The sequence below is a fragment of the Xiphophorus couchianus genome, chromosome 5 (genome assembly GCF_001444195.1).
Source record: "Xiphophorus couchianus chromosome 5, X_couchianus-1.0, whole genome shotgun sequence".
Taxonomy (NCBI): Eukaryota; Metazoa; Chordata; class Actinopteri; order Cyprinodontiformes; family Poeciliidae; genus Xiphophorus; species Xiphophorus couchianus.
In genome coordinates, this window is record NC_040232.1 from 38699874 (window position 1) to 38719974 (window position 20101).

Here is a 20101-nt window from a genome sequence, read left to right on the forward strand (position 1 = left end):
TTTTTTGTACTGTTGTAACCATTAAACAATCTCCCTTTCAGTTCAACAATATAAGTGGAGACACATTGTTGATGTTACCATAATAAAATAACTTGCAATTAATTAAGTTTTGGTAAAGATCAATGTAATTTTCACAGCTGTTTGCAGCTGCTGAATGTAACTAAAAAGTTACTTTTAATGTAACTTAGTTAATTTCCAAATCAAGTAATCTAACTAAGTTATTTTTTAAAGAAGTAATCAGTAATCCGATTGAAGTGACTTTTTCAAAGTAACTATGCCAAATCGTTGGAGACGACTCTCTATAAGGATGTGACGCACATAGAAGAGCAGTGCAGGTGCAAAATATATGCGTGAAGGAAACAAATTACATATGCAGGTGCATTTAAAAAGGTAAGCAATTTAAGAACTAATGCTAAAAACATTTCTTTGCCCCAAACTCCATTTCAAACAATAGCACAATTGCTGAGTCAGAGAATTTTAGAAAGCACAATGATTGCAGAGAAGAAGTTTGTTGGATTTATAGTGGAAGTAATAATTTGTTCAACACAGACAAATAGTAGAACAAAGAGGACTAAAATTATATTAAAAGCAGCTGAAAAAGTTCTTGAGTTGGAGGAATTGTCATTTGAATCAATCAGTTTAACAACAGGGGAAGTTCTCAGTCTTACAGTCTGATGGTTTTGTCCATAGAAGATCTTATAACCAAATACAGTTTGTGTCCAAAAGACCTGGTTAAAACTATCACTTAATTTTATATTGATGGATATAAAGAAATTCGTAAAGATAGAAATCTATGGTTGGAGGAGGAGTTGCTATATTTGATCAACAGGGTATTAGTTGTAATATAAATAAAGATTTAGGAGTTATCAGGGTTGAAGTATGGATTAGTTAAACTAAATTTCATATAATGAATTTTTATAACTCTTGTCAAAGGTTAAGTAGGGAAAACCTCAGTATCTTTGAGGAGGGAAATGGAAGAACTATTTTATTTTAATGCTCATAATAACTTATGGGGAAGTAAAAGGACAGATGAACACGGTATGTTATGTTGGTATGTAACTTCTCGGGGTTCGGTGGTTTGTCAGGACTGCATCTCTCTCTCTCTTCGGCTCCTGCCTGTAGAGGGGCGTGTGCAGAATATTGCATCCATCCTCAGTCCTGCAGCTCCACTAAAGCAGTGAGAATTTGCCGTGTCTAGATATTCTTTGTCATCACCATCATCACCCTCTTCTGTCAGAGAACATCTTCTCTCTCTGTCTTCCCTTTACTTGCATTTCTTCTCGTCTCTCCATCATCATGTCCTCAAACAGCGCGGACGGGGACTTGCTGCAGATCCCTCTGGGGCTCATCAACAGCACAGGCAAGTATCTGACAGCGGAGACCTTCGGCTTCAAGATCAACGCGTCGGCCGGCAGCCTGAAGAAGAAGCAGACCTGGACTCTGGAGCAGACCGGGGAGGACGGCAGCGCCGTCTTCCTTAAGTCCCACCTGGGTCGCTACCTTGGCGCGGACAAAGACGGCAACGTTACCGCGGACAGCGAGACACGCGGCCGAGACTGCCGCTTCGTCATCACAGCGCACGACGACGGGCGGTGGTCGCTGCAGTCTGAGCCCTACGGCCGCTTTCTCGGAGGCAGCGAGGACCGGATCACCTGCTTCGCGCAGACAGCTTCCCCGGCAGAGAGATGGAGCGTCCACCTGGCCGTGCATCCGCAGGTGAACCTTTACAGCTTTGCGCGGAAACGCTTCGCCCACCTGAGCGCCCAGGAGGTGTCCATAGACCGGGACGTCCCCTGGGGCGTCGATTCACTGGTGACGCTCGTCTACCGAGATGAGCGCTACCACCTGGAGACCTCTGACAACCGGTTTCTGCGTAACGACGGCACCCTGTCCGCCAAAACGGACAAGGACACCGGCTACATGCTGGAATTCCTCTCAGGGAAAGTGGCATTCCGCGACTGCAACGGCCGCTACCTGGCACCGGTGGGCCCCACGGGGACAATGAAGAGTGGGAGGAGCGGCCGGGTGGGAAAAGATGAGCTGTTCGGCCTGGAGCGCAGCCACGCTCAGGTGGTGCTGACTGCGGGCAACGAGAAGAATGTCTCTACGAGGCAAGGTGAGAAAAGCAACAAAAGACCTAAATAAAATAAAATTCAACCAGACGAGGTAGGAATGCCCCCACGTCAGCTATCACCACACCCTGAAAATTTGATCGATCCACGTCTCTTTACTTTGAGGCCAGTTTCTGATATTAGTAAAGCTCTGACCTGTCAGTACCAATTTTAGCTTATTTTGCTACTCTGTTTTTAAAAACCTCGATCAAGTTTTAAGTCATTTAAAGCGTTACCTGGGATGGATGGATGATGGATGGATGGATGGATGATGGATGGATGATGGATGGATGGATGGATGGATGATGGATGGATGGATGGATGGATGGATGGATGGATGGATGGATGGATGGATGTATGATGGATGGATGGATGATGGATGGATGGATAAAACAGCCACAAAATGAAACATATCTCCATACATTCCAACCTTACAGTCAACAATGCGATCATCATTGCCTTTAAAGATCAATATTGTTAAACAGAATGTCGACTATAACCTCTGACATTGCAGGATATGTTCAGTTTTCTTGAAATCTGATCAATTCAGTCATTTGTCAGTTTGACAAAGCATCTGAAGGTAGGTACAAACTGACTGCGCCTAAGATTTATTTGATTTTTAACAGCCAAAACTGCAAAAACACAGAATAACAAAGGATAAAAACAGCCATTATACATTAACTCTTGCTTTTACTTCTGTGCTTCCTCTGACTTTTTAAAAACATTTCTACAACACAAGTAGTTCATTTAGGTTCTTTAACAACTACCGCTGTGTAGAGTGCTGTTGTTTTGTGCAACCTGCTGCTTAGATTAAGGTCAGATATTTGTTAGTCTGACCTCCTGACCACCGATCAGGGCTGTTAGAAATAAAAACTGTCTGATTCCAGTCCCAAGTCATTTACTTTGTGCATTATTTTTTAGATCTTGTCTGTTTTGAAATGAGTTTTTCCTAAATTACTCTTATTTTAATATCTCTATTCAATACATGGCATTCTTCCTATTAGTGTTTTTCATTCACAGACATAAAAAATGACACAAAACATTATTGTAACCGTGTCAGGACTAAATGCAGCTGTGTGATTCAACCATTGAAACACAAAAACAAATGTCCACAAGGTTTGCTTTCAGGGGACAATATGCTGTAGTCTCAAAGATTTAAAGTGTGGACAAGGTGATGACATCACGATGATGTCACTGGTTTCAAAAAGTTGAATTCTGGTTTCCTCCACATAAATCCAAATAACTAGAGCACCGTAGAGCAGAGAGGTCTTCAGCTCCAGTCTATGAGGGCTGGGGGACCTTCAACCCTGAATCAGATGGATGAATTTTACCTCCGTAGAAATTATGTACTCTAGAGTTCTGCTAATGATCTGATAAATAGATTATTGAGATACAGCCTATACTGTAAACATACACGGTACTTATTAAAAGTATTCACACGTTGGATGTTATGTCCTTTTTATTGCTTTTACAATTCGATCCTGATCATAAAAATTGCTTCTGTTTTAAAGTAAAAATTTACAGGAAATCTTTTAGTGTCAAAGTAAAAACTGGTATTGGTGAGATAACGGCAATTAACTACAAATATTTTAAATAAAATATGAGTAGCAGGAATAAGCCTACCTTCGAGTCAGTATTTAATAGATTCACCTGTGGCTGCATAGCTGTGGATAGATCTCCATCAGGGTTCCATCAATCAATCAAATTTTTATTTGTATAGCACATTTCAGCAGCAAGGCATTTCAAAGTGCTTTACATCATAACAAACCCAAAAACACAAAGTCGTGCAACATGGAATCAACAATCAAAACATGCCATTAAGTCAAGTGCCATTGTTAAATTTGTAATAGATTTGAACGTTTCAAATACAACTCTAAACAGGCGGGTTTTTAGGAAATCGGTGTTTCAGCTGTTTTACAGTTTTCTGGAAGTTTGTTCCAGATTTGTGGTGCAGAGAAGCTGAATGCTGATTCTCCTTGTTTGGTTCTGGTTCTGGGGATGCAGAGCAGACCAGAACCAGAAGACCTGAGGGGTCTGGAAGGTTGAAGGGTTGCACATTTACACTCTGCAATTTTGCTCCATCACTCCTTGAAAAACTGTTCAAACTCTGGAGAGCTAATAGAAGTCTCCTAATAAACTCCTGAAATGTGCTATGGCTTTGTTTTTTTTATTTGGTGTGCCACCACAAAGTTATTCATGGCCCCAATCGGGCCCCCCATGCAAAACATTCCAGAGACCCCTCTGCCATGAAGTCCCCACATAGCTGGACTCAAGGAACAGTGGAGATTGTGTACGACAAAGTTAAAAAAAACCCCAAAAAACATTCATTTGCTCTCCACCATGTGTTTTTCATTACCATGCTCTCACTTAGTACATTTGGCCCATCTCTGCACAGCTTAACATTTTTCTGCAGTAATTCTATCTCTGCGTTGTGGTTGTTGGGGCCAGGTCAGCTGAGGTTCTCTCAGCCTGTGTCATCTGTTATCTGAGATACACTAAGAGCAGATTCAACATTAGAAAAGATATTTTTAGAGACACAGAAAGGACGAGTTGAAGGAGATGCAGAGAAAAGAGGCTAAGAACTGGATGACTCAGACTTCCTTACATCTCATGCAACCTCATTTTCTTGTTCCCACTCGGCCTCAGATGGTATCTGCTGCTAACACTGGGATTTAGATTGCAGTATACAGGCAGTCACTCAGTTTTTCTTCTGTCATGTAAATGTATGAAAACAGAAGATCTCTGCCATACTTTGAACTTGGACCAAGAAAACTTGAAGCCAAGAACAAGGGGAAGACAAAAATGTGCATATACCCCTTTTCAAATTCTAGATTTATTCATAATTGGAAAATGACAAGTACATTTTTTTTATTCCAACTTGTACTCAGACACTTACCATGGATTAGAATATTATTAAAGTTCAGTTATTTCAGTAGCTCAAATGACTGGATGAAATGCATTAGGTACACATATCTGATGTTTCACGTCTTTATTTCTGTAATAATTATCAGAATACAGCCAATAAAAAACGTAGGATTTAGAATATTATAGCAGACCTATACAACACATTTTAACATATAGACTTAATATTTAATACATCATTAATGGTTATTTTAAAAATGTACTTTTAATCTGACAACTGAGTCTCATTGGAATGAGCATTTTAATTTATTGAATATGTTTGGAAATCTTCTAAAAAATCGACTGAAAATAAACAAATCTGTTGAGAAACAAAACAAAAGTATTACCTGGTTGCACGTGTTTATACTCGCCTATAAATATTTTTTTAAATACCTTTTCATCCAATTTGAATTTAATTTCACCATATTTTATTAAAAGACTTATCATAACACTCGATTTAATATTTCACAGTGATGTCATCAGACAGAGAAAACTATTCATTTCTGTCCAAATTCTGGTATTCTGAAGACTACAATGTTTTGTTTGTTTTTTTATTTTTTTTTTTGCATTTTTGGTTAATATATGCTTGTTCTCTATTCAGTGAAGTTGCTCACACAGGGTGTCCAGAAATGTTACTCACATAAGAGTCACATTGATAGGTATTTTCCTTTCGAACCTAAATAAAAGAAAGAACCACAGACAACGTATATGAATTTTATGTAGAGCTTTTGCAAAAGGAGAACACTCTGAGAACTCTTCCTCCGAACAATCCACAGAGCATTCTGATCGGCTCTCACATGAGCTCCTGTTTTTATTGTCAAAGAAGGACAGGCAAGGGGGCAGTCAGGAAAACAACAGAGGTCGTAAAGCTTCTAACCCAAACATCTAACAACCCAGGTCCAGATGTGATATCTGATCAAAGGTCTGAGCCCGGTTCAAATCTCGGTCAGTACTGTCAATAAAACAAAATACGACTGTTCACAGGTAGTTACTAAATTAGGAGGTGCGTAAAGTTGAACCGACAGTAGTGACCTCCATACACACGTAAGGAAGAGAACACTTTAAACAGAAAATCACAATGATCTATAGGCTGAATGTGAACTAAAGTAAGAATAAAATGATAATACCAAAAAATCTCTAACACACATAACTACTCCTCAAAGTTGACTTTTCTTTTCCCCTAAAAAGTTACTCAAGTAAATGTAACTAGTTATTACTGACCTCTTCCTTTTGCTGTCTGAAATTTGATGAAACGCAGTGCAGCTTAATCTGAAGCTTTGATCCCCCAGAGCTGAATGAAAGCTGATCACAGATTACCTTATTTTTCAGGCATGGACCTGTCAGCCAATCAGAATGAGGAAGGGGACCAAGAAGTGTTCCAACTGGAGATGAACCGTGAAGACAGAAAGTGTGCCTTTAGAACTGCTGCTGGGAAATACTGGACCCTGACTGCAACTGGAGGACTGCAGTGCACGGCTTCCTCCAAGTAATTCTCCTCCTACTGGGAAGAGCCGTTTGCATCCTTAGAAAAATGTAGATAATAAGGTCTGTCTTTGGATTTGTTTTCAGGTCTGCTAACAGTTACTTTGAACTGGAGTGGCGTGAGGGTCGCGTGTGCATTCGTGCAGCCAATGGGAAGTATGTGACTGCCAAGAAGAACGGGCAGCTGGCTGCTGCGGTTGACAGTACAGGTCAGGATTGTTGCTGATATTTTTCAAATACATGAAAGTGAAGTCAAGACAAAGTTGCAGATCATAAAAGTACTCTAAGATTAGCTTTCTTTTGTACACAGAAGTAGGAATTTCTGGCTCCATGTCATATAAATTAACTGTAACCTGCTGTCTGCCATTTATCTCAGAGATGGAAGCTAGCATCTGTTTAGGGAGTCGACCCGTACTTATTTAAGTTCCATCTGTAGATTGGAAAAGTAAATATTTCCCAATTGTTTGTGTCAGTAACTACTAACTGGGATACAACCTAATTACATACAAGACAAATAAATTGTTAGCTAATTGTAGCCTGGTCATTAAAGAATTTAGGAATTCCCATTAGTTTTGCAGTTTGAACACAATTGTTATGACGTCATAAGATTGAAGTTCCGACTCCTCAGATAAGTGGATCATGTCTACAAACATGAAGATCTGACACAACCAACAACTATTTAGAGCACCGTTTCAAAATGCTCGTCATGAGTTGCAGCTTGTAGAAGGTGAGGACAACCTTCCTCACCAGGTTGTTGAGAAATGATGATTTTAATGGTGAAACAAACAACAAAGTCCAGGCAGCACAGGTGAGCAAACAGCAATGGCTCTGAACAGACAATAACAATAGACGCAACAACAAGACAGCATAGACAAGGACCTGACAGAGAACAAGAGCCACAGTATAAATACACAGGGGGTAATCAAGGGAACTAGACACAGCTGGGATCAATCAAGGGTAGACAGGACAAACTCAACTGACACACAGAAAAACTCAAATCCTTACAATGTTATAGAAACTATAAAAATGATAGTAACTGTAAGTGCACATTAAACCATGTATTAAAATAAATATACTTTATGTAAAATAAAGTTATGTTTGCTTTTTTATCAACTTATTTTTGTGAGGCTTTTTTTCTGTAAATGACATGTTTCTTCAGATCCTTCATACAATTTCAAACATGTCTCTAGACTCCTCTGTGGTGAAGAAGGAAGGACTCTAACTGTTTATTTGTCTTTGCAGTGACTTTACTTCTTGGGTCAGTTTTATCATTCGAGTTAACATAGTGTTAAACTTGTCAATCTGCAGTTACACACTCAACTCTAATTAGACGGGACAATTTATCAACGTGTCCACTGTTGATTATGGTAGGAATGTGTGAGCAATTCACTATAAATCTGACTGTTAGATGTTTTTAGCCCAAAGTAATAATTTTTCCAGCTGTGGATGATGCCAAATCTCCCTACACAGTATGGTATTACATATGTTCCTCTGCTTCTGGTTGTGGTTATATTCAAGAGGTGTAACAATAAATGAACCACCTAATTGTTCCATTTAAACCTGATAGTTTAAACCTGACAGTTTGAATAGAAATCTAAAGTGATTTCCATTTAAACTATTGGTATGAGCACCGAATCCTGTGGAACTTTATGATTAACTTTCATATGAGAAGGAAGCATTATTCACTTTTCCCCCCATTTACAATTTAAAAAAAAAAAAAGTGACCAAATTTTATGCAGTGAATTTAAACACAATAAACAGTTAGGATTAAAGGTACTAGTCTATTTCATATCCCAATAAATTGTCATTTGCAGGAGAGGCTGAGCATTTCCTGATGAAGCTGATTAACCGTCCAATCATTGTCCTGCGTGGAGAACATGGTTTCATTGGAGCTCGCAAATCTGGACTTCCAACCCTCGACTCCAACCGGGCCTCCTACGATGTTTTCCAATTGGAGTTTCATAACGGCGCTTATTCCCTCAAAGGTAAGTGGAAGTAGGCAACATTCATCCATCCATCCATTTTCTGTACACTCTTGTCCCTAGTGGAATCGGGAGGTGCTGGTGTCTATCTCGAGCTAACGTTCTGGACGAGAGGAGGGGTAACCCTGGACAGGTCGCCAGTCTGTCGCAGGGCAGCACAGAGACAGACAGGACACACCGTCAGGCACACACACACTCACATCTAGGGAGAATTTAGAGAAACCAATTAACCTGACATTCATGTTTTTGGACTGTGGGAGGAAGCCGGAGTACCCGGAGAGAACCCAACATGCACAAGGAGAACATGCAAACTCCATGCAGAAAGACCCCGGGGCCGGGAATCAAACCCAAGACCTTCTTGCTGCAAGGCAACAGTTCTTAGGCAACATTTAAGCATATTTAACAAATATTATATATCACATATTTTTCCCATGTGATATTACAAATAAAAACAATTTAAAAACCACACACACAATAAAAAAACTTCATAAATGTAAAGAATGTAATGTGTTCTACAGAAGTTGTATGAGGAAAAATAAAGTTTGTAAATCTATGTTTCAAGTTCACCTCAAGCTTTGCACTCATTCAAAATCAGTCACATTTCCAAATACAATCACGAAACATTTCTTTTCATTCCAACTGCTTGTGAGTTGTTTTTTTATTTTTACATTACCACTCCGTATTAAAATTCATTCCCATGTTCAAAATGAAGAAATATGTAAAATGACATGTGTCATAGTCACAATTCTTCACACATAATCCTCCATATTCATTCTACGTCCAAGTACAATAAAACATGTTGTTAGCTTGTGTTTACAAACACAATTGAAACTACGTATTAGCTAGTGATGTGAATTAAATTTTTTTGGGGGGAGTTTGCTATTAAAAAATGAGTGTTGACCAGACTCCCAGGGGAAAGTTAGAAAAAGCCGACATTCTATCCTCCCTCGAGATTCCAGTGAGCAGATCTGTGGGCAGGCGAAGGAAAGAGAGAGATAACCTGCTCCACTTTCTTTAGGCATCAGCAGATGAAACTCAGCTATCAGTTTCTATGGAGGACAAAAAAGAGGCATTTTTGAGCTAAACATAATTTGTCCCAATGCCCAGAAAAACTTGCATCTAGCTGTTCGTCATAATGGGAAGAAAATTTGAGATTGTGACCATTTTTTAGATGGATTTGCTGTAAATGCCTTAGTTGCACTTAGACTTTAGTATTACCACTGTTCTCTAATGTTTTGTGGATTTAATAACTAAATTACTAAATCTGCCTAATGGTATAAATAAAGTTGATTTAATGTTTATTTATTTGCACAGAAACAATTTACATTTCATTAACTTTTTAAAAGGTGACGTGTTGTAGCTAAAATGCTAACTTTCACCTGCATCCCTGGACAGGTTGATGGTGATCAAATATCAATGATCAAGATTAATGTATCATCATCTAGATTTAATGCGAAGCATACCATGTTGTCCTGATGTATACATCACTTGTGTGAGCTCTGGGCTTCATTAGTCCTGTTGTCTGTCCAGACCCCCAGGGAAAGTACTGGTGCGTTGGAGACGACTCAGCAGTGGTGTGCAGCAGCTCCACTCCTGTCCAGTTCCTGCTTGAGTTCTGTGATCTCAACAAGATGGGAATTCGGGCTCTGGGAGGGAAGTACCTTAGAGGTGACCATGCCGGAGGGCTGAAGGCCAGCGCAGACTCTGTGGACAGCGCCACCCTCTGGGAATACTGAGAAACGACCTTTCTTTGTTCTTTATCTGCACAATGCTTCAAACTATTGAAACTCAACCTCTGCAGATTCTTTTTCATACTCTTGTGTGTGTGCAGTTGTAAATGTGTTTGGATGGCTGTGTAGTGAAAGCTGAATGTCACTGCAGCAGGACGCTGCAGATATTCTGTTTTCCAATAACTGACTGGCCTTTCTGTATTTCTACTGGAGATTTCCAGTGACTTGTTGTTGTGCTGATTGTGTCGCCACTCATAATGTCTTTCACTTCACAAGACGACTTACCCAAGCTGTATGACTTTCCCTATCTGTGATGAGTCCTGGTGACATGTTGAATGCTATAACTCTAAACCCTGCATATTAATCTTTCTGCTGCTATAAAGACTCCTGATAAGGTTCTCTGCTCTCAATCCTTGCTGTCTGTTGAAGAGCATTCATACAAGGCAACCGGATGACACAGTGTTAGTGATTTGCATTTGTTGGCTGTAAATAAGGCTTCCTCTGTCGTTGAATGCTTCAGAACATGAAACCATGGAAACGTTGGAAGAGAATATGGATGGTGAATCTAGGATTTTCATGTGCTGTTTTCAGATGCAAAGAGCTCTACACACTTAGAAAGTGTGTATCAGTGTACAGTTTAAGAAAATTCTCTTCCACGTGAAATTCTTACGGTAGTTAGATACCATTAGAAATTGAAATAATTCCAAGAAAAAACAATTTTAGAACATCAAATGAAACTTTGTTTTATCATTGATGATTTTTGAGGGTGTATTCTATATATAATTCTGCTGAAAGCACAGGTGGTGGAATAGGACCTTTTAAAGCACATACATGGATGCACATAAATTACTTATCTTGAACTGTGTAATAATTACTGCAATAATGCTTAAAATAAATCATAAGCACATGATTTTTTTTATTATTATCAGAGCTAAACAGGGTGCTGCTGCTCCTGGTATCTTGTTGCTGTGCCTTCCATGGAGTATTTACATCTTTGTCATTCATGCTTTTCCATTCTACTGAGCCAAATGAAACTTCAATAAAGTTTTCTCTTACACAGTCAAACTTATTCTGGATTATTTTCTAGCTGTGGCCTATATTTAAAACAAACGCTGTGGACAGGACAGTCTTTGTAAAGTCTTAGAGTAATGAAGTTTAAACCAAATAGTTAAATACACTTATTACTATTTGACAATAAGTGAACCAAACTGCCCAGGGCAGACGTTACCAGTAGCTTGCCCTGTCTGTGTGTGAATGAGTGAATGTAGTGTGAAGCTCTTTGGGGTCCTATGGACTTGATAAAGCACTATACTAGTACAGGCCATTTACTATTTGTCATGATTTTGCTAACAGTGTGGTTGGGAGTATAATTAAAAAGCCTACATGCATTCTATCCCCCCTGGAGATTCGAGAGAGGTAACCTACTCCACTTTCTTTGGGTATCTGGAGAGGAGGGGAAAAAAACCCCCTGCAATCTCTGAGTTAAACTTAATATGTACCAATGGCCATGCATCTTTCTTCATTTTCTGCAGGATCACTCCAGGTTGCCATGGAAATATCAGAAATGGAGCTTGAGAAGAATGAAAGTGCAGAGATAGACAGACAGACACACCGTCCTGATATTTTGCCATTATATTTATAGGTCTGTACCTCCACCTCCCTACCAGAACTGATCTTGGACTGCCTCTGTCCCTCCTGAATCAATAACCAATTCTTTTGTCTTGGAAGTGTTTACATGCAGGCCGTTTCTATGACACCACACGACACAGTTCCTCACCAGGCTCATGTACTCCTCTTTGTTGTCTTTGTTTGACACATCCCATAATGGCAGTGTCATCAGCGTTCTCCTGGATGTGACACGTTTCAGAGTTGTAACACAACTCTGAGGTGTACGGGTTGAAGAGGATGGGTGACAACACCAAACCCTGCAGGACTCCAGTAGTCTGTCTGTGACGCAGCTGGAAATCCAGGTGACCAGGCAGGATTCTGGTAAGCTTTTCCAGAAGTGCAGGGAAGAAGCAGATACACAGACTAATAAGCTCAGCAAAGTTGCAGCAGCAAGTAAGAAGCTGTGACAACCCAAGCAAACAAGGCAGATACTGTATATACACGGCACACAATTATCTATTAAGACCACAACAGTAGCAGGTCAACAGATCAAATGTAATGTCCTCAACATTTGGGGGAGTACACAACTCTTATTGCCCTGCAACATATTTCAAACACTTATAAAATTGGACATACCATAGAAGAAACAAAAAATGTCATTTGCATTATTAATAAAAACATATAAAACATTCCAATTAAACATTTAAAGTTATGAGTCAAATTTACACTAATCACAAATATGTCAGAAATTACAGCAAACTTCTACAATACACAAGAAAAAGAAAAGAGAAATGTTTTAAATATTTCAAATTGTCAAAAAGAAGGTTTTCTGTGAGCAAAGCAATACTAGACAAGATGTGAAGTTTTCACCTGATGAAGGTTACCATAACTCACAAACTGAGACACAAACTGAGTCACAGCTCTTAGTTTGCAGCACAGATAAAATGAAACTCATCATGATCAGACTTGATGAACCAGAGATGGTCTCCTTCTTTCTCCATGGCTCCACTGGTGTCACAATTTTCCTTGGCATTCATCCAACAGTTGAAGAATGAGTTCGAAAATTTGCACAAGTACATGGTTGGCTCAAGATTAGCATCGACACTGTCGAAATCATCTCTGCCATTTTGAATTTCATCTTGTGAGTTTTTTTTCTGCTGAATTTGTCACAATTTCCTCGCTGTCACAGTTTGGTGTGGTTGTAAAGATAACTCACTCAAACTGTGAGCAAGCAAACACATCCAGGTCCATTTGGTCATGAGGAACATTGACACTTTCAAAAGCAACAAAGTTTTCTGATGCCTTTACTGTCAAATCCATAGTTGTGGTTTTGATGGTAACTTTCTCATCCTTAGAGGAATCTTCCATGTCCTTTTGGTCTTCAGGGTTCAATGTCAAAAGCAAAGTATTTTCATCTCTCGTCCTCAGAGCTCTCTACAAGGACATTGTTGCCTCTTGTGATATATCCTAACAACTTTTCAACTCCCTTCGTAACAAGAAATCCAAGGTCCCATCACAGGCAAAAATCCTCTTGACTTGGTGTTCAGTTAAAATGGTTTGTAAAGTCAGTTTGAAGTCGTCTCTCTGGGATCGATCTACCTCCAACCAAGTTGAGAAGCAAACTGAGAATTCTTGTATCTCTCTGAACATTTATGACATCACTGATGAGAACATAGAGATTCTCATGGATATGATGTCAAAAAACCTGTCAGGTTCTTGTTTGTTTTAGTTGCTATGGAAACACAGAGTTATGAATGGGGTAAGATTACTGCCAATTAAAAGTGCATGCACAGACATCTACAGTACATTAGTAAATGTTAGTCAATAAATGTGCAGAAATGTAGGTTTTATCCTGTTTTCCAACTCATACATGTAAAAATGTGAAATTTTAGGGTTTAATTAATTGTGTGGAAAGTATGTTTCAATTTGACACAATCATAAGCAATACAGATTACAATGGTTGCCCAATTTTAAAAACCATTTATAACTAGATTTAACAAGCAATACCCTGATAAAAATGCCTGGTTCTGTTCTGGGACGACTGTGAAACCTCTGGAGATGACGAAGCAAAGAAGGATTCTTCAGAAAATGATGAACGGTCAGTGTCCTCTTCATAAGACTGATTTAATTTGTGCAAAATTTCCCTTCGTGAAGGATCAGTTGATTTCAACGTATACATTTAAAACACAGCGGGACTGTCCACACATACCAAAACCTGCATTTAAAACTCAGAAGAATGACCATTTGAGAATAATCTTTATTTAAACTTGGGCAGAGGTATACCATTTCTAAAATATGTATGCATACTCAGCAGTATGTACAATTTTATCTAGTTGACGACTCACATCTAGACTTAAAAACAAGAATGTACATGATGAAGACATATTAACATGGTCTAATCCTCAACACAGGAAACAAACTGAAACAAGAGAAGCAGACCAGAGAAGCGTTTTTTTTTAAAAATCCACCTGAGTCCAACGTGTTTCCCACCTCTGTAGCATTTCATAAAAGACAACAGTGCACAAGTAGAAATCATGTATTTGAACATAAATTTTCACCTTTACTTCCACAACTTGGTTGAATATACAAGATTATCCACAGCGCTGATTCCAGTGCAGCAGCTGTGGTTGTTTAAAGGCTTCATCAACAAAGTCAAGGTAAGAGTGAAAGCAACTATCAAACAGCAGAAATATTTAAAACAGGAAGAGGAAATTATGTTTTGGCATATGAAAGGGTTTTCATGGTATGGGTCATTTTAGGAAGAGAAGTAGCACCGCCTGGCTTGATGAAAAAAAAAAAAAAAAACAAAACCAAAAAAAAATTAAGTATTGAGACATTGACAGACTGGAGAAAAACTCATCTAATGTACAGCAGAGGAGGACTTGCTGTCCAGCAGTTTCTCCACCATGAGCTTGGCGTAGCGCATGCGGCTGGCCAGCTCCCTGCAGCAGCCGAACTCCTCCAGCAGAGACAGCTTGTAGGTGCGGAAGTCCCGCTTCTCGTCAATGTAGGTCACGGCACCCATCAGCGGGCAGAGGATCAGTTTAGTGTGGTCCTAAATCCCCCCCATCCCCAAAAAACAAAAACAGAATGGCTTGAGCATGGAGTGTGGTGAGACTGAGGACGGACAGCAAGGAGACGGAGTGATGCGGGTCGAGTCTAACCTGGAAGAAGTTGATCTGGACCGTGCCGTTGCTGAGGTGCAGGACGATGGCGCTCTTTGTTCTAAACCACAGCGAGAGGTACGGCAGCCGCGCCAGCTCGTCCCCTTCCCGCCGCGCCACGTTGGCGCCGGCCTTCAGCAGGTGCTCGCTCATGTAGTTACGGAAGTACTTGAGCAACGTAATCTGGGAAAAAAAAAAAAGACAAATGTATCTAGTACTAATGACGCCATTTAAGCTTCCCTAAGGACTGTCAGAGAATCGTTTATTCATTTTTATCCAGAGCAGAAAAACAAACTCAACCAGGAGCTGAATACTGACCTTCTTGTTGAGCGTAGTGGGGAACGAGCGGACGCTCATGTAGGACTCGGCAGCCAGCTTGTCGATGTACTGCAGGCTGTCTCCGTCGGCGTACATGATGAGACGAGTGTAATCGTTGAACAGAACTCCCACACTGTTGTCACACAGCTGGTAGCCTGTAAACAGGCATTTAAACCCGTTGATGAGGATGTTTTGGGTCTTTTCTTTTAAAATCATAAATTTTGTTTGCTTCTGAACATTGTTGTGGCATAAAAGAAAGATTTGATTGGACAGAAACGAATCTCAATTATCACACAGGAGACCAATCTCACATGTAGTGAAATTTTAACTGAATTGAAACCAAATGATTGTTTAACATGCAGCAAATTTGATCCCAAATCAACCAACCAGTGAAGGACATTTCAGCTCCAGTTAACGTACAATAATAATAATAATATCTATAATAAAAAGACTTTAGTTTTCTGAGAACAATCCAGTTGGTATACCAGACAGGTGGAGCTTCAGTCTAAGCCCAGATGTGAACATTTACACCTTAAGATGAACTGAAGGGATATTTAAAACAAATGTAAATGACCAATACCTACACTGCCTTGCTCATAACTGCATAGTCAATGACTATATAGCCCAGTCAGTAACAGATTTATAGAGTGATTATCAGTAGATTTCATGTTGTTTCAGTCACTCTATGAGCATGTCACTTGCAGGAAGCAGGCAAAAATACATTATTCTAACATTTAAACCATTTACAATTAGACCAAAAATAATTTACATGCTGCTGCCAGCAGGATGTCTTATCTTGTCTTGGGTTGTAAATTTCAGATTTGTATCTCTTAGATGGTGAGACAAGGAATATATCTCGCAACTCAAGTTTTTCTCATGCACAGACGCCCTTTGCAAACGTATCCAAACTTTAAAATGAATAAAAATCAAATGCCACATTTTATGCCTTTCTGCAGATCCCTTCATAGTGCCGCTACAGAACTTAATTGATGTTTGTAAATCAGATGTCTTACATTCTCACGTTTTGGACGTTTCTAACACTTACCCAGCCCGTATTTGTCTGAGTAGTCGACCCATTTGCTGATCCAGAAAATGGGAATGCATGCAGGATCCTCTGCTTCCTCTGAAAAGATAAACCGAACTTTTCGAAGTTGATCTTCTCCAACTTCACACAAACCGCAAAGAAAAACGAACCGACCTTGCCGGACGAATGGCTTTTCTGCTGGCTTGGAGGCCATGATGCTGTTGAGCTGCTGCAGCATGTCTTTCAGGTGGTTCTCTGATGGCTCAACCTCTCTGCAAATACAATACAAGTCAGAATGGTTTATATCTCTACAACAGACTGAAAACAGACAACTTGGAATAGACTTTATTGATCCAAGGAGAAATTGCTTATTTGTTGAAAGGTACTCCATCTTAGGTAAAAAAAAAAAAATACAAAGTTTGTAAAATATATATGTATATACACAAACCTAAGAGTAATAAGTTCAAAATGATTAGATATAAGCAACAAACAATCACATGCAATATATTAATCAATAAATAACCTATAAATGAGCGCAGAAAAATTTGAATCAATTAGCAAAGACTTGGGCGTTGTAAAGTCTGATGGCAACAGGCAGAAATGATCAAAAAGAAAAACTTGAACCCAGACTTGCAGAAAATCTCTCATCTTACTTTGGCACAGCATCGTCTTTCACCTCCATCTTCTCTGACCCACCTAAAAACAAAACGGCAATATTTATCTAGAATCAGATCTACTACAGGCTTCATTCAGACCTGATATGACCAAGAGTGGTGAGACTCATCACCCTTGTTGTTCAAAGCAGAGAGGGGACGTCGCTGGCTGAGCTCTGCAGTGGTGGAGGGGGCGATGGAGAAGCGTGGGGGCACAGTGAGGCATGTGGTGGGCAGGCGCAGCGGGATGTAGCCTGACGTGAGGAACTCGTCCTCTTGCAGCTGAGTGATGGTGGGCCTCTGAGCAGGATCAGCGTGCAGCATCCTCTTGATTAGCGACGCTGCGGCGGGGTTGATGTGCTGCACACAGTCCAGGAGGTTTAAACTACACTTGTTCAATATGATCCACAAAGCAGCATAAACACAGCAATCTTACCCAGGGGATGACATAGTTGTTTTTCTTGATGCGACTGTAGGTTTCCTTCAGACAGGACGTTTCAAACGGGGGCTTACCCACCAACAGAGTGTACCTGAGAGAGCAGACAGAGGACAGGTTACTGCACTGGATCATTACCTGTTTTCAAGATAATGATCTTGACCAACTTGGTTCCAAACTTACAGTATGCATCCCAGTGACCAGACGTCCACTTCGTAACTGTGGCCTTTTTTACAGAGAACTTCAGGCGCTATGTAGTTGGGCGTTCCGCACAACGTCTTCTTCCGTTCGCCGTCAAACTCGATCTTAGTAGCCAAACCAAAGTCCCCTAGAAAACAAACATGGAATGTTTTAAATGTTAAGACTTCAACATATTTAGGACAAAAAAAACCCCAAAGTGTCCAAAAAATGCAATAGAGAGGTGCATTTTTCATCTGAACAAATATATAGCAACATGTAATAACACATGGATTACTATTGAAAGATCTGCCTTTTAAGTGTATTGTGATGCAATGCATGGTGTGGCTAACTGACAAAGCTCAGCTCATACTTGTGCATTTTCTGCACAAGCAATGAAGCAAAAACTTTACTTGAAATGATTACAGACCATTAGTGATCATGAGAACTGATCGTTACAGATCCATCTGCTCCTCTCTAAATTATGTTTCATTTTGTTGTTGGCCAATCTTTCCTGACATCCACATGGGTCTTGTTTACTGTCAAAACAGTGTTTCATCACTCCATTTGTGGTGTGCTGGGGCGGAAGCATCTCCAAGGCAGACCTTTCCAGTCTGGAGAAGCCGATCAGGCAGGCTGGCTCAGTGGCAGAGAAGAGAGGAGAACAGTGCAGAAACTCCTGATATTATGGACAAAACCAGCCACTCAGCCAAGAAAACTGGCTGTGGGAGGCTGCTTCTTTCACCTCCTCACTGGGAAGAAGGAATGCAACATAAACAAAGGGACTGTAGGATTGGAGGTCCCTTTTTTAAAAATTATTATATTTTATCTATATCTAAGAGTGCTGTGTGGGAGATGGAGACGATAAGTTCCCCAAGGAAAAAACCCAAAGGGAATAACAGTGTTTCCCATCTTTCTATGCACAACATATCAAAAGGCACAGACTGACATTCTATGCATTAAAGAAAAAGAGAGCCAAACTGATTTTGAGTTTACAGAACATTGTATCATTAATTACGCTTTAGATTATTAGGCAGAGACTTCTATTTTTGCAACCCAGAGAAGGAATTAGAACAAATTTAGAATCCTGGAAAACTACTCCCAGAATAGGAACATTTAGTTTTTGTTACCAATTAGAAATTGTGGAGTACATATTACTTTTACAAAATTAGAACATACTTAGAAAGTCCAGAGAATACTTACTCGCTTGTACTTTAGCAACCCAGAACAGGGATTAGAACAAACTTGGAATCCAGAAAAATTACTCAGAACAAGAGTGGATTATAAACATTAGATTCTCTCTCTTTGGTTTGTTATTTTGTTTGTATTTCCTTTTTAATTCATGTAAAGCACTTTGAATTGCCTTGTTGCTGAAAATGAGCTATATTGACAAAATTATATTACCTCAATGTGTTATACAGAAATTAAAAGTATTATATAAGCATATTATGGCTACTTACCTATCTTAACCTCCATCTCGTCATTGAGGAAGATGTTCCCCAGCTTCAGGTCTCTGTGAATCACTCTGTTGTTGTGCAGGTAATGGACTCCCTTCAGCAGCTGGGTCATGTAGTACCGGGCCTCTGGCTCTGTGACAGCCTTACGCCGCTTGTGCAGCTCCAACAAAGACTGAAAAAAGAAGGTTTTAATAAACACATAAAAAAAAAAAAAAATACGTATTCCAGTTTCCTAAACTGTAAACCTGGAGGCCCTCCAGTAATATTTGATATCTGTTTAAAGTTGCAATACATGGTCATTTCTTTCCGCTTAAAATGTAGAGGCTTGGAAAGCGTTGATCGTTTTATTATTGCACTTACCCTTCTCCTGCAGATTTCCAGGACCACAAAGACGAAGTCATCGTCCTCAAAGAAGCCGTGGAAGCCAACAATGTTCGGATGATTAAGGCTCTTGTGAATGGCGATTTCAGACGTCATCTTTTCCCTTTGGTGCTGCTTCAGGATCAGAGATTTCGGCACAATTTTCCCAGCGAAAACCTGCTTCGTCTCTACATCTGTGATTTCGTAGCATTTGGCGAAGCCCCCCTTCCCCAGAAATCTTCCTCTCGTGTAGCTCTTCGTGGTGCGGGGATCAACCAGGATGTCTGGGATCTCTTTCAGAGGCGCCGACTTCGGATCGGAAAGGGCAGACGTGGGAGCTGGCTTCGCAACACCAGCACTCATTTTGATTTAAGGAAGCTTTTCGGCTGTTGTTTTTGAAGAAATAAACCACTTAAGCGGTTCAACGAAGCGATTAAAGTTAGCCTTAACTCAACCGACGCTAGTTTAACCTGGCAAGCTAGCTTCCTTCCGCTTGCATTCGTGTTTAAATCAAAACTAACGCCCTTTTTGTGCAAGTATTCATTAAGACAACAATAACCATTAAAACAACGACGCATGAAAAGCAAACTTTAAAAAAGTTATTAAATAATTCTCCAGACCTGCCCGACGGTAGTTACTCGATTGTTCTCTCCTGCCTTATGACAACAGTTTTTGGTACAAGTTTAAATTGCTGCCTC

At 39.9% G+C, this 20101-nt stretch overlaps 2 protein-coding genes across 2 annotated transcripts; one reads left to right on the forward strand and one right to left on the reverse strand.

Annotated features, from left to right (window-relative positions):
• The first annotated feature begins 593 nt into the window (after positions 1-593).
• On the forward strand, positions 594-11271 carry LOC114143905 (fascin-like). The gene is made up of 5 exons (XM_028016300.1): positions 594-2116; positions 6342-6498; positions 6582-6703; positions 8309-8479; positions 10007-11271. The coding sequence occupies exons 1-5, from the start codon at positions 1297-1299 to the stop codon at positions 10210-10212; spliced, it is 1476 nt and encodes a 491-aa protein (XP_027872101.1). The 5' UTR covers positions 594-1296; the 3' UTR covers positions 10213-11271.
• Positions 11272-14051: 2780 nt separating this feature from the next.
• On the reverse strand, positions 14052-20101 carry plk1 (polo-like kinase 1 (Drosophila)). Its single transcript, XM_028016295.1, has 11 exons — positions 19404-20101; positions 19047-19215; positions 17593-17737; positions 17410-17503; positions 17108-17333; positions 16974-17016; positions 16495-16592; positions 16342-16419; positions 15297-15451; positions 14979-15161; positions 14052-14869 (listed from the first exon to the last, which is right to left on the reverse strand). Exons 1-11 carry the CDS (start codon positions 19764-19766, stop codon positions 14675-14677), a joined length of 1749 nt encoding a protein of 582 aa, XP_027872096.1. The 5' UTR covers positions 19767-20101; the 3' UTR covers positions 14052-14674.

Coding starts and splice junctions, on each gene's coding strand:
- plk1 (XM_028016295.1), bottom strand. CDS start 19,766: ATGAGTGCTGGTGTTGCGAAGCCAGCTCCCACGTCTGCCCTTTCCGAT. Junction 19,216..19,403: donor TGGAAATCTGCAGGAGAAGG/GTAAGTGCAATA, acceptor TTCTTTTTTCAG/TCTTTGTTGGAGCTGCACAA. Junction 15,162..15,296: donor CCACTACGCTCAACAAGAAG/GTCAGTATTCAG, acceptor TTTTTTTCCCAG/ATTACGTTGCTCAAGTACTT.
- LOC114143905 (XM_028016300.1), top strand. CDS start 1,297: ATGTCCTCAAACAGCGCGGACGGGGACTTGCTGCAGATCCCTCTGGGG. Junction 6,704..8,308: donor TGCTGCGGTTGACAGTACAG/GTCAGGATTGTT, acceptor TGTCATTTGCAG/GAGAGGCTGAGCATTTCCTG. Junction 8,480..10,006: donor CGGCGCTTATTCCCTCAAAG/GTAAGTGGAAGT, acceptor TTGTCTGTCCAG/ACCCCCAGGGAAAGTACTGG.